This window comes from Fukomys damarensis, unplaced genomic scaffold (genome assembly GCF_012274545.1).
Source record: "Fukomys damarensis isolate Sample0158 unplaced genomic scaffold, DMR_v1.0_HiC HiC_scaffold_16, whole genome shotgun sequence".
Taxonomy (NCBI): Eukaryota; Metazoa; Chordata; class Mammalia; order Rodentia; family Bathyergidae; genus Fukomys; species Fukomys damarensis.
Genome location: NW_022900928.1, coordinates 103,145,750 through 103,159,346, shown reverse-complemented (window position 1 = coordinate 103,159,346; position 13,597 = coordinate 103,145,750). Strand labels below are relative to the sequence as shown.

Below are 13,597 nucleotides of genomic sequence, written 5' to 3'. Positions count from 1 at the left end.
CAAAGGAAGAGTCACTACTGACATCAAAAGGAAAGACAAGGAGAAAAAAGAGGAGGGAAAAAAAAAGAAACTGTCAAATCTTTCCCTACCCAAAGGAAGGAAAATTCAAGTTGGGGCAGATGGGGTAGGTCATGAATTTGGCTTATTAAGTTGGGAAGAACATTTAAAACAACTCTATGGATATCCCCAAACAGAAAAACTCTAACCTAGAACAAAAATTATCAGGATGTAGTATAGGTAGTGAGGTTATTATTTTACAACACTGTGTCGTGATGTAAACTTGTATGCCCTCCCACCTTAAGACAAAGCCATACTATGTTGTCCAGGATGGCCTTGAACTGCTGGTCTCAGACAATCCTCCTGCCTCAGTCTCCCCCACATAGATGGGATTATAGGCACGTGCTACTGGGCTCAGCTAAGTATGAATATAGCCTGCGTAAAGGGGAGAATGGATGGCAAATGCTGGATTCTACATCATAGCAGAAGCCTATGGCTTTTATCAGGAAGGGAAAACTGGAAAAAATTAAAAATATATAAAAACTGGTAGCTTCTGGAATATACAGTCTATTTCAAATCCTGGATTTAATGTGTAGAGAAAGAAAAGACTAGGGTAAAAAAAAAAAAAACAAACAAACAAACAAACAAAAAAAAACTGAGGAAAGCTGGGCGTGGTGGCTCATGCCTATAATCCCAGCACTTGGGAGGCTGAGGCAGCAGGATTGCTGTGAGTTCGAGACCAGCCTGGGCTACATGGTGAGTTCCAGGTTAGTCTCAATTACATAGTGAGACCCTGTCTCAAAAAACCAAAACAAACAAACAAACAAAACAAAACAAAAAACAAAAAAACCCAAGGAAAAATGGCAAATTTGTATGTGAAAATATATCAATATTAGATAAATGGAAAGATAATCCATGCTCTGAAAAAGAAGCCTCAATGTTTTAAAATATTCAGATTGCCCCAATTTTAATAAACAGATTCAATACAATTCCAATAAAAATTTTGGTATCTATATTAAACACTGTATTCCATAGTTTATATGAAAAGCCCACAATAGTAAGCACAATAATAAAGAACAAGCCCAGAGAGCTGCCACTGCCCAACTTTAATGTAGTACATGGCAGAGGCTTAGGTTTGACCATACATCTCTGAATAAAGTCAAACACTGACATAACAAGATTTTCTAAGATAATTTGGATATCTTAGTATTTGCTTTTCAATGCAGCTTTGTTTTTGTTGGCATCTCTAAGGGTCTTCTGCTCCCTCATCTTTTCCTGGTCTTTTCTCCTTGTCAGTGACACTCTCTGGTGATGCTTGTTTTCCACTCTTTTTGGCCTGGGTTAGCAGGAGGGCTTCCCAAAGCTGTGACTGAGACAAGTAGTGTGGGAAAGAAGCGTAGAGGGAAATGGTAAAGAAAACAGTGGGCAGGACACATGTGGACTACACTAAGTGCTGGATTCTGACTTAAATCTGCCACTGGATGCAGCTTCACTAAAGAGGTTTCAACAAGTCCACATATGACTTACTATGTCTGTGCAGTCAAACAACTCTCCCATCCATGTGCATTTACAGCAGCTCCCCAGTACAAGGTATCATCCTTACTTGGGCTCCACCTCAGATTAGCAGACAGTAGATTCTCCTTAGGAGCATGCAGCACAGACACTGCACATGCACAGTTCAGAGCATGACGTGCACCCTTATGAGAATCTAACATAATTGCTCATCTGGCAGGAGGTGGAGCACAACTGGTAACTGTGACAATAAAAGCAGTTGTAGATACAGATGAAGCTCTGTCTGCTTGCCTACCCACTGCTCACCTCATGCTGTGTGACCCAGTTCCTAACAAGACATGGATTGTGGCCCAGGTATTGGGGACTGTAGAGGACTTTCAGTTTACAAGTAGCTCAAGGAAGTAAAACTACCCCTTAAAAGCTCAAGATGTAACCTGAGTTAACCTCAGATGTTAAAGTAGCAGACAAAATATCTAAGCCATTCACAAATATCTTCAATCATTCAAAGAGAAATGATACCTATGTAAGACAGGAGAGCCTGTGACAGAACAAAGCCACAGTAGTTGTGGCACCTGGTATCGATCCCTGGAAGCAGGCAGACTGGAACCCTTGGCCACAGACAGCTGGAAGGCTGAGCACACATCACCTTACAAAACCTCCAAGAGGAACTCAACCCAAGCCAGTCAGCTAACATATCTTACATATCTCTGGCTTATAAGGTGTCCAGCATCTTTCCTAGGGATCTACCAGCACCTGATGGCTGACAAAGTGTCCAATTTAGAGTGTGAGCTGGCTGTAAACTAGAGCACCTTGATTTTCCTTCCTGCAATATCTCAACTTCCAGGAGGCTAATGTGGACTTACTCTCATGAACACATTTTTGGCTTCCACAGTTACCCTCAGGTCCCAAGTGCAGAACCTGCCTGGCAGGTCACAGGAGACAGGGATGTGGTAGGGCCCCATGGGGCCCCCAAAACAGAAAAATATTTTAAAAGGCAGTAGTTTTGGTTCCACCACTGCCGTACAAGGGCAATCCCGAGTAAAAACAAACCAACCAACCAACCAGCCCCGAGAGTAAAATATCCTTAAGCTCATGTGTGTGTGACTGTCAATGCAGTACATCTTTACTGTACATTTTAAGAGAACAGAAAATAAAAAGAACAAGCCATTCACAAACGCAATATTCTGAGGCAACTATGGTTAACATTTTCATAAGTTTCCCTAAGACTATTTTCTATATTCTCATTTTTATCAAAAGACTACTCTTTTACTTTTATCTACAATCTGTGTTTGGGTCTCTGGCAGTTTATAAGATTATAACTTTCTTATTCAGAAGTTTCTGAATTTTGTTTCTGAATTTTAACTGCAAAGGAATTATGAAAGCAAAAAATGCCTTCTTTTAGACAAAGGTGCATTTTTCTCTTTTCATACTGTATACTAGGTACCTAACTCTAGTACTACATAGTCACTGCAGAGAAATACTTTATTGACTATAGCACATAATATCTAAATGGATATGCTGGAAGTGATTCCAAGTATTAAAAATACCTTAGCAACCTAGTCAAAACTGGAAGTAAAGAATTTTTAAATAAATATGCTTGAGATGCATATCCAATAAGGGTGGGCCTGCCAAAAGATACTTTAAAAGAACAGATTTACTTGCGTTGTGAAATAAAGCAATTTAAGGAAGATGAAATTGCATTTCACTAGAATAAAATTTCACAAAGATTTTTTAAGGGACATTCTACTATGATGCTGGCATCTCTGATGAATCCTGGTAAAGTACTGATGCCCTCAGGGATCTCTTAAAGGTCTGTCCCATTTCCTGTAGCAGGAACTATAGCTTGGAGGAAATCTTGGGCATATGTACTTAACAACAGGCTCTTAACTGCTACATAAATATTTCAATCTCATTTGAAAAAGAGGCCAAACTTGAAGGTAATCTAACAAAGATGCCCAATGAAGACAAGGTTCAATCTAAATCTGTATAGACATTAGCCTGAGGCCTGCCCAGATACCAGCTACTTGGCAGCACATTCCCCAGCCAGAAGTCTGCCTGGACAACAGTGGCTTGGGCATGCAGGCCCTAGCAAAAGGCCCATGTGGAAAACAGCTGTGCAGGCTTGCAGGCCCCAGCCACAGGACAACCCAGATACCACTGCTAAGTGTGTGCAGGCCCCTGTCAGAAGCCTGCCCCAGACAACAGCCCAGCATGGGGAACCAAAAGGCCATTATTCTGAATCCAGGTATTGGCGCAGTAGTGAGCAGCAGAGAAGAGAGGCTTGTTGAGAATTGAAGCCCACTGGGAGAGCCAAGAGTCACCTCAATAAAGACACAGCAGACTGCATTGGTTGAAATGAGAAAGACACCTAAACAAGTCTCAAAGCCAGACTTCCAGATCACCAAAGGCAACCCTAAGGGGCAACAAGATGGAACAATCTAAAAATCAACTACCTAGACTCCCTGAACTGACAACAAAAGGGGATTTGGAAAAAATAAAATAGAAATAATTTTCCAGATAACAGAGCTTGTATCTCTAGTGAAAGACATCATTAATAACTCTAGAGCAGACACAGATAAATAGAGGAGTTGAGGAACATGATGGAATCATAGCATAGGAAACAAATGCAATCCATAAAACATATATAAACAGATATCCAGGAGATTAAATAGTAAATCTGTGCAGACGTACTCAAGTTTTCTCTAGACTCCTTCTGACATAACACCAATGTAAATATTCTAATCTTACTAAGGCAATATAAAATTGGTATGTGGAAATATACTGTAAAATGATTTAAATGATTTTTCATTTTATTAGTCAACAAAATCTATAAAAGTTCAGTCAACCCCTTCAGATATAGTCAAATCATTGATTTCTTAAAGACAAATTGTAAGGAAGCAAGGAATAAGAACTTCTAGATATATAAATATTGTGGCGAAAATTTAAAATTTCAATAATCAGGTAACTGATACAATGGCAACACTGAAAAATATGAGTGATCTGAAATGTAAATCTGAGTAAATCTTGGACAATGTAGAACAATAATAGCAAAGAGATGGAAAACAATGAAATCCTTTTTGTTTTTCCAGTAGTGGTGTTTCAATTCAGGGAATATTCAGCTACATCCCCAGCCTTTTTTATTTTTAGACAGGGATTTGCTAAGTTACTAAGTATCCTAAGTTAGGCTTGAACTTGAATCCTCCTCCTTCAGCATCTCAAGTAACTGCGATTACAGGGATGTACCACAACATCCAGCTAGAAAAATAAATTTTAAACTAATATTAGGAAACTCCTCTGACTGAGGAAGGTTCTTATCCAGTGCCAAACAATTTGACTGAACAGATCCATGATGATATTTATTCAGGTGAAAAATTTCACAATTGTAATGATAAAGAAGTCTTAAAAGTTTACAGACAGCAGGGCTAGGGATTTAGCTCAGTGGTTCTGCTGCCTGCCTCGCAAGTGCAAGGTCCTGAGTTCGATCCCCAGTACCAAAAAAACAAAAACAAACACACAAAAAGTTTACAGACAACAGCAAATAATATTAAAAAAACAAACAAACAAACAAACAAAAAAACAAACTAATGAAAATTCTCATTAGTAAGACTAGAAGACAAGGAGAAATGGTTTCAAAGCTGTAAAGACTATGATTTTGAAACCAATGATCAATCAAATTATTATTCAGGTTTATGATGTACCTCAGCAGCACTGGGCCTGACATATATGAGTTACATACATCACTCAAAGAGGAACTCTGTCAAAGAAAAAACAATTTACAAGAAAGAGCATGACATTTTAAAAAAAATATATCTTCTAAGTAGAATTTAGAAAGAATAAGATGACAAGAGATCAAAGAGAATCCACTTAATGGTGTTATTTTTATTTTTGTGTGCTGATGATTAAAACCAGAACCTCATGCTACTAGGCAAGTGCTCCACTACTGAGCTACATCCACAGCCTTTAAAAAAAATTTTTTTTAAAAAAAAGTAATTAAATGCTTTGTTTCAATAACAAACTTAAATATTAGAATTCCATCTCTCCTGAACTTGGGAAGGCGTTCTTGGACTGCTTGTTCATGCATGTCTTCCTTTTATGTTTCTCTTCATCTTTTCTTCCTCATGATTTTACTATTAAGAATTTGAATGTAGGATATAGATTACGGCTAGTGGCTTTAGGCTAAGTTGGCCTAATGTTGCCCCTTTTTTTCATTATGTTTATTAGTCCATTTAGGTATACAGTACAGTTACATTTATTATTGGGACCTTGTATCTTTTACATGATATATCTTGGTTCTTACTTTTTTCCCATACCTCTGCCCTTCCTTCACCTCTCCTCCATCCTTCCCTATTTAAAAGACTGTTTCCATTTTTTCCTTTTCTCATATTTTTTCTTTTTCCTTCTTTCCTTTCCCCTACCCTTCCCAGTTCCCCTACTCCATTAGCTCTTTTCTATTTTACATTATCAATTGTACAATTTGAACTTTATTTACACTTTTAGTTTTTCACACCAGAGAGACTATTCTGTATTTACATGTGTGTCCTATTTATTTCACTTAAGAGCATGGCCTCAATATGCATCCATTTAGCTATAAATGACTCTAGTTTCTCATTCTTTATGGCTGAGCAGTATTCCATTTTATAGAAAAACCACATCATCTTATCCAGTCTCCAGTTGATAGGCACCTGGGCTGTTTCCAAGTTTTAACTATTACAAACTGTCACTATAAACACGGGTGCACATATATAGTACAGACTTTTTTTTTTTTCACTTTTCTTTTTTGGTACCGGGAATCGAACCCAGGACCTGGTGCTTGCCAGGCAGGCACTGCGCCACTGAGCTACATCCCCGGACCTAGAGTACAGACTTTCTGAGCCTCTACCTAAGTTACCAAGGTTGGCTCTGAACTTGAGATCTGCTTGTCTTAACTTCTTGAGGATTACAGGTATGTTATTTTTGAAACATTCTCCCTAAAGGGGTAGGGGTAAGATTGGACTTATTTCCTATAAATCCAGTCATAACTTTTTTGTACAGTAAATGCTAACATAATCACAATTCTGCAAAATCATTTTTATTTCACTTAAATTTTTATGTGATGAGAAAGGGATTTTTATTGGCACTGACTAATAATACACACAAGGTATGAAAAGATGCCAAAAAATAACTAAATAAAGATTCCTTTTCAACAGTGGAACATATTGGAAATTTGCTGGACTGGGAATCAGTACTGAAAAGCTATATATTCTTGGCTAATTCATTTATTCTTCTCTATTACTGAGCAACATTATCTCTAATTTAAGGGATGGCTTATTCATTTGTGCTATAAGAGACCTCCCCAAATTCATGGTACTGCTTTCATTTATTTGGTATCATAAAGTATATACAGTATCTTCACATTAGCTTCTTTCACCTAGTAATACAGATACCAATTTTTCTTTGTTCTTTCATGGCTTGGCAGCTAGTTTCTTTTTAGTGCTGAATGATATTCCTTTGATGGATATATGATGTGTTTATTCATTCACCCACTGAAATACATCTTTGCTTCCAAGTTTGGGCAGTTATGAATAAGCCTGCTACAAACGTGTGTGCAGATTTTTATGTGAACATACTCATCTTCTTTGGGTAAATACCAGGTACCCTATGTTGGATGGTATAGTGAGAGTGTGTGTGTGTTTTTTTAATAGCAAACATTTACTGGTACATTTTAGGCATACATAATGATAATACTCATCACTAGGAACTTGCACCTGTACTTTCCCCCCATCTCTCCATTTTGTACTCAGTATTGTACCCAGTATTGCAAATAAATTGACTTTCACCTTGATGATGCGTTTATCCCATTTAAATGAGTAGTCAAATAAAAAAATGCAAAACTGGTAAGGAATTTTCATCTTCAGGTTCCTTGATTCCATAAATGACAGTATCACTTCACAATTAACAAAATCTTTTCAGCATTTTACTCCAACTTGGCCACCTCATTTCAGAAAAATGATGTCCCCATAATCAGCATCCTTACTCTTTCTTTGGTACCGGGGATCCAACTCAGGTCCTTGTGCTTGCAAGGCAGGCCACCAAACCGCTGAGCTAAATCCCCAGCCCCTTACTCTTTTTTTTTTTTTTAATGTTTCAAAATATTTATTGCTGATTCATTAGTGAGATCACAGAACAAGATTCCTGATTAAGCATGAAAAATAAATATGGACTGCTTCACGAATTTGCATGTCATTCTTGCTCAGTGGCCATGCTAATTAATCTTCTCTGTATCATTCCAATTTTAGCATATATGCTATTGAAGTGAGCACAGAATTTTTACTCTTAAGGAACTTTTTTTGGAATTGGTTATTTGATCCCTAGGATGACCTCGTGAAATTCACAGCTTTGATGAAAATCTGCAAACATCTTTTTTTTTTTTTTCCCCAGACAGGGTCTCCCTACATAGTTCAGGCTAGTCTTGAACTCACTATTTGAACTCATGGGATTCTCTTGCCTCAACCTCCTGAGTACTGGGATTATAGGCATGCACCACCATACCTAGCTCCATAACATCCTTTTTTTTTTTTGGTACCGAGGATCGAACTTTGGTCCTTGTGCTTGCAAGGAGGGCGGCAGAACCACTGAGCTAAATCCCTGGCCCCATAACATCCATTTTAAAAGCTAGAATTCCCTTGATGTATGATGCAGCACTATTTTACTAAATACGACTTGCTAGCAACAATTGCACCATCTCTTGTTAATTTATGAATACCTCTTTTTTTTTTCTTTTTGAGACAAGGTTTCACTCTATAGTTCAGGCTGGCTTTGAATTCATTATGTAGTCCAGGCTAGCTCAAACTTTCAGTGATCCTCCTTTTGCCTCAGCCTCCTGAGTGTTGGGATTATAGGCATGCACCACTAAATACAGTTTAAATCCTTCTTCTTTATCAACCATCACAGAGTACCACTATGGCTGCACCAGATATATTAATAATGTTTGAAGAAAGTCACTGTTGTTTTTACTGCTTCTAGATTGTGACCATTCTGGTAGGTGTGTAGTAGTATTTCAGTGTTGATTTAATTTGCAATGTCTTCATAATGTATGATGGGGAATGTCTTTTCCTATGTTTATTTGTTATCAATGTATCTTCTCTGGGGAAAATTGGACCATTGTTTAATGGGTTTTTTTCTTAACTGTTGAATTTTAAGACTTCTTTGTATATTTTGAAAAAGTCATTTATTGGATATGTCTTTTGCAGATATTTTCTCATCTATTTGGCTTGTCTTCTCATTATTTTAACACTGTCTTTCACGGGGCATATTTTTAAATTAATGAAGACCAGTCTATTAATTACTTCCTTGATGGATGATGCCTTTAGTGTTGTATCTAGAATGTCAGTGTCATACCTAAGGTCACCTAGGTTTTCTCCTGTGTTATCTTGTTGGCATTTTAGTTTTTTACTTTACATTTAGGTCTATGATCCATAATGAGTTAATTTTTTTGAGGAGTGTAAGGTCTGTATTTGAAATTATGTATTTGCATGGGGATGTCCAGTTATTCGAGCATTATTTTTGGAAAATACTATATTTTTTCCATTGTACTGACTTTCCTCAAAGATCAGTTAACTACATTTTGTCAGTCTGATTCTGGGCTCTCAATTCTATTCTGCTGGTTTGTCTGTTTTTTACTCAATACCAAACTGTCTCTATTATTGAAGCTTCATAATAAGTCTTGACACAGTAAGTCCTTCAACTTTGTTCTTATCCTTCAATTTTTTGGGGGGGGTACTGGGGATCCAACTCAGGTCCTTGTGCTTGCAAGGCAGGCAGCATCCTTCAATACTGTGTTGGCGGCTGTTCTAGGTCTTGACTTTTCATATAAACTTTAGAATCAGTTTGTTGGTATCCATAAAATAACTTGATGAGACTTTGACTGAGATTGCATTTAACTCATAAACCAATAAGGACAGAAATAACATCTTAACAATATTGTTTTCCTATCCATGAACATGGGCTATCTCTCTATTTAGTTAATGCTGGATTTAATCGTCAGTTTTATAGCTTTCCATAGATAGATAGATAAATGTAGTTTTCCTTGCATGTATTTTGTTAGATGTACACATAAATACTTTATTTTATAAGGTGGTAATACAAATGATACTGAATTTTTTTTTTTAATGTTTTTTTTGAGACAGGGTCTCACTATGTAGTTGAGACTGACCTGGAACTCACTATGTAGCTAAGGCTGGTCTCGAACTCACAGTGATCCTCCTGCTTCAGCCTCCCGAGTACAGGGATTACAGGCGTGCACCACCACACTCAGCAAACTGAATTTTTAAATATCAAATTTCACTTGTTCATTGTTGGTTTATAGGAAAATGGTTCACCTTGTATAGTAACCTTGTGCCCTCATACTTGCTATACTCAGTCATTACTTCCAGGTTTTTTGTTTTTTTTTAATTCTTTTGGATTTTTCTATAAATCATCTAGAATGCATGAGACATTGATGCCACCTCCAGCTCCACTGCAAGAAGATCATTTAAAATTTTGGATTACAGGGGCTGGGAATTTAGCTCAGTAGTTCTGCCTCCTGCCTTGCAAGTACAACGACCTGAGCTGATCCCTGGTACCAAAGAAAGAAAGAAAGAAAGAAAGAAAAGAATAAAATTTTGGATTACAGGCTGGGTGTGGTGACATACACCCACAATCTTAGCACTTTGGGAGGCTGAGGCACAAGGATTGTTGTGAATTCAAGGCAAGCCTAAACTACACAGTGAGACACTTCCCCTCAAAAAATATACAGTAAAAATATAAATAATCTAATAATAGGTGAAGTAGTATAAAATGAAGAGAGTAAATGAGAGATAAAAGAGAAGACTAGGTGTACTACTATTTGAGATTAAAACAGTAATCTCTACAAGAGAGGGAAGAAACCTCAGAAGGTTGCAAAAGGAGTTAAGGGGAAAGTTTTTCCATTTCCATTTCCTTTTTTATGATCTATTTTATTTTTTAATCATGTATAAGCATAACTTTCTCTTAAAAGAGAAATGCAGGGTACTCTCATCAATAAAGGGTACCATGTAGCAAATACTTCTGCCCAGTATTAATAAGCTATAGTTGCACAAACTCCTTGCCCCTCCATAATTCAGCTGTTTTACACTGGAAGTAGCAGAGCTTAGCTAAGTTCACTCCCAGTCAAGATCAACTGACTCCAACTAAATTCTCTCTTTCTGAATTAGCTATTTGTTCTCTTCAGCAAATATACTTTGTGCCCTCATTCTACAGTCCTGCATGCTTGACACTTATCAGCAGGTGTCCCAACACCTGCCCAATTTTCCCACCTTCCCACACTTGTAATGAATAAACACTGGATGTCCTGGGAATCCTTCATCTTTGCTGCCTAGAGCAGCTTAACTAAGCCTAAGACTCAGTTTCTCTCATGTCTCTGACCATACGCTTCTTTTAATTCCTACTTTCCTATCTCACAAACATTGTACTATCGGCAGAAGGCCAGGACCACTGCAGAGGTCTCTGGCAATGTCCCATTACCCCTTCCCTGTAGTACCATAATTATTTCTATATATTATACAATAGAATATGGACCAAATGGAGGGAATAAAATACATCTAAAGGTATTAACATTAAAAATTATCTATTAGTAAAAAATAAATAAATAAATTTCAGAAGTGTTGCAGATAATTACAAGATCCTACTCATATAAAACAATCTTATGGGGCCGGGGATTTAGCTCAGTGGTTCTGCCGCCTGCCTTGCAAGAGCAAGGACCTGAGTTTGATCTCCGGTACCAAAAAAAACCCCCAAAAACAAAAAAAACAAAACCCAAAAACAAAAATAAAACAATCTTATGACTATATGTGAGTATATAAATGTCTGCACAATGTTTTTAGAGGTGTAACTTTTTCCTCAAATGGCAGGAATCCTTTCACTCTAAGGACTGAATCCAGCTGAGGACTTCAAATTGAGCTACCTCCTCAGTTCTTAACATTTTGAGACAAGATCTTGCTAAGTCACTAAGTTCAGCAGGCTGGGCTAAAACTTTTATACCCCTGCCTTAGTCTCTTGAATAGCTGAGATTATAGACATGTATCATGCTTGGCTGTGGACTACATTTTTAGTAAGCAGAATTTATAGGCTGTATACAGGTTTCTCTTAGGTCTAACCTATATTTTTATTTGTCACTGAATCTGTAAGCCTTTGTTAGTTAACGTTTTTGGTATTATTCAAGAGAAGATTATATTTCAATATCAATTTAGGTCATATTTCAATAATGTTTAAAATTTTGTCATGTTAATTATTCCAGCTGTTACATAATTTGGAGAACTTCAGACACATCTGTTTCCCTAAATATTATTTTATATTTGGAAAAAACTGAAACTGAGATAAAAAGGGAATTATTTTATATTAAGAAATTTGACACTGTTCCTGCCTCACAAGTGCAAGGTCCTGAGTTAGATCCCCAGTATAGGGGGTTGGGGGATTAAAAACATGAAACATTATCAAAATCAAGTAAGTTACATTTTTGGCATTAGGCAACCTTAAATACCATTAACATTAACAGTCTATTTTTGCTTCAAATAACATTAAAATATATGCAATCAAATGTTCTCTTCTTAATAATTTAGTCTTTTCTTACCAGGCTATTTTCTTTCCAGGCTTCTGGGAACTTGGGTCTCTGTTTTTCCCTAGACACAAGAACCTGCATATCCTCAAAAGTGGGATGGTTTCCAACTTCTGTCTGAAAAGCCATCTGGTATTCTGGTACAGATTCACCTGTGTATTTGTAGAAAAGAATAGGAGAATTTCTGATGATAAATGACAGAACAAGTATTTCTGACATGAAGTAAGCAAAGAAATTATGCACATCAAATAATTTTGGCACATTTATAAATCCTAAAGCAGTGATAGTGAACCTTTTAGAGCTTTCAATGATACAAACAGCCTACAGTGGCATGCATACCATAGGTTCTCTACCACTGTCCTGAAGAGATCCTGTTGTAGATTTAATGTACTATTATATTATTATTGTTGTTATTATTATTATTATTATTAACTTAGAATAGTCCAAATATTTGTTGGTAAATCAAATGGTAGCTTCAATAATGGACAGGTGTTTTATTTATTTCTGTTGCTAGGAATTAAACCCAAGGCCTTGTACCTACTATCCACATACTCTACCACTGAGTTATACCCATTCAAAATTAAAAGGCATTTACAAATAGTTCCTACTACTACTACTAAATTTGGGGGGGTATCTTTCTTAATATTTAAAAAATATACCTGAACTCGGATCCCACCTGAGAATAGAGGGTAGTAAAGATGAAGAAAAATTCCCAGATTTAATATAAGAAATCTACTTATAGAATTAAATATATGGGTGCATATAGGTCCTCTTAGATTGCTGGCTGTATTACAGTAAAACCAGATTGTATTAAATGTCACAGTAATTTTTTTTTTAGTACCAGGGATCGAACTCAGGTCCTTGCACTTGTGAGGCAGGTGGTAGAACCACTGAGCTAAATCTCCAGCCCTGTCACAATAAATTTTATGATAATGGTCAGATGATAGACAATTCATTATGCTGATTTTAAGAAATTCTGAACAAGCAGTATTAAAGAATTTTAAAACATAATTAACTATCCTGCCAGTTTTAAAAAAAAAAAACATATTCATCATCAACAAGCATAACAAGCTGCTTGTTTTGAGAGGTTTCTGATTTTTTTTAAAAGGTGGTAAAATTAAATGCATTAAATATATGGAACCACACAGAAGACCCTTTGAACTAACACTTAGGATGGTCTAGTGGGAATCTGGCAAAGAACACAGATCTAGACTCTTGCTATCTCCTTATCCCCCCCCATTATAATGACGGGAATTAAAGGAAGAACATTGGGATGGAGGGTAGGGCACTCAAATTCTGATCTTGGCCTCATCTCTCCTGTGGAAAGTCATTTGACTATTCTGTTTCTCAGTCCTTCAGTCAACAAAATGCCAATGTCCACTTTCCCTATCTCACACTCACAGAGATAATACGCAGTTCCAATGACCCAGATGAAGATACATTACAAAACATGCCATTTAAATTTCATGCTTCATTTAA

The 13,597-nt window shown here is 36.8% G+C and overlaps 1 protein-coding gene and 1 non-coding gene across 2 annotated transcripts in view; both read right to left on the bottom strand.

Moving 5' to 3' along the window:
• Bmpr2 (bone morphogenetic protein receptor type 2) overlaps positions 1 to 13,597 on the bottom strand; it is a gene marked incomplete at its 5' end in the record, with an annotated part of 189,328 nt that overhangs the window by 15,426 nt on the left and 160,305 nt on the right. Inside the window, one exon of the mRNA XM_010616216.2 lies at positions 12,134 to 12,270. Within this exon, the coding sequence (XP_010614518.1) occupies positions 12,134 to 12,270 (137 nt within the window). The remainder of the gene's footprint in view (positions 1 to 12,133; positions 12,271 to 13,597) is intronic.
• Positions 7,698 to 7,808, bottom strand: LOC117286417. The gene has a single exon (XR_004517589.1). It is a non-coding gene; the product is annotated as a U6 spliceosomal RNA (small nuclear RNA).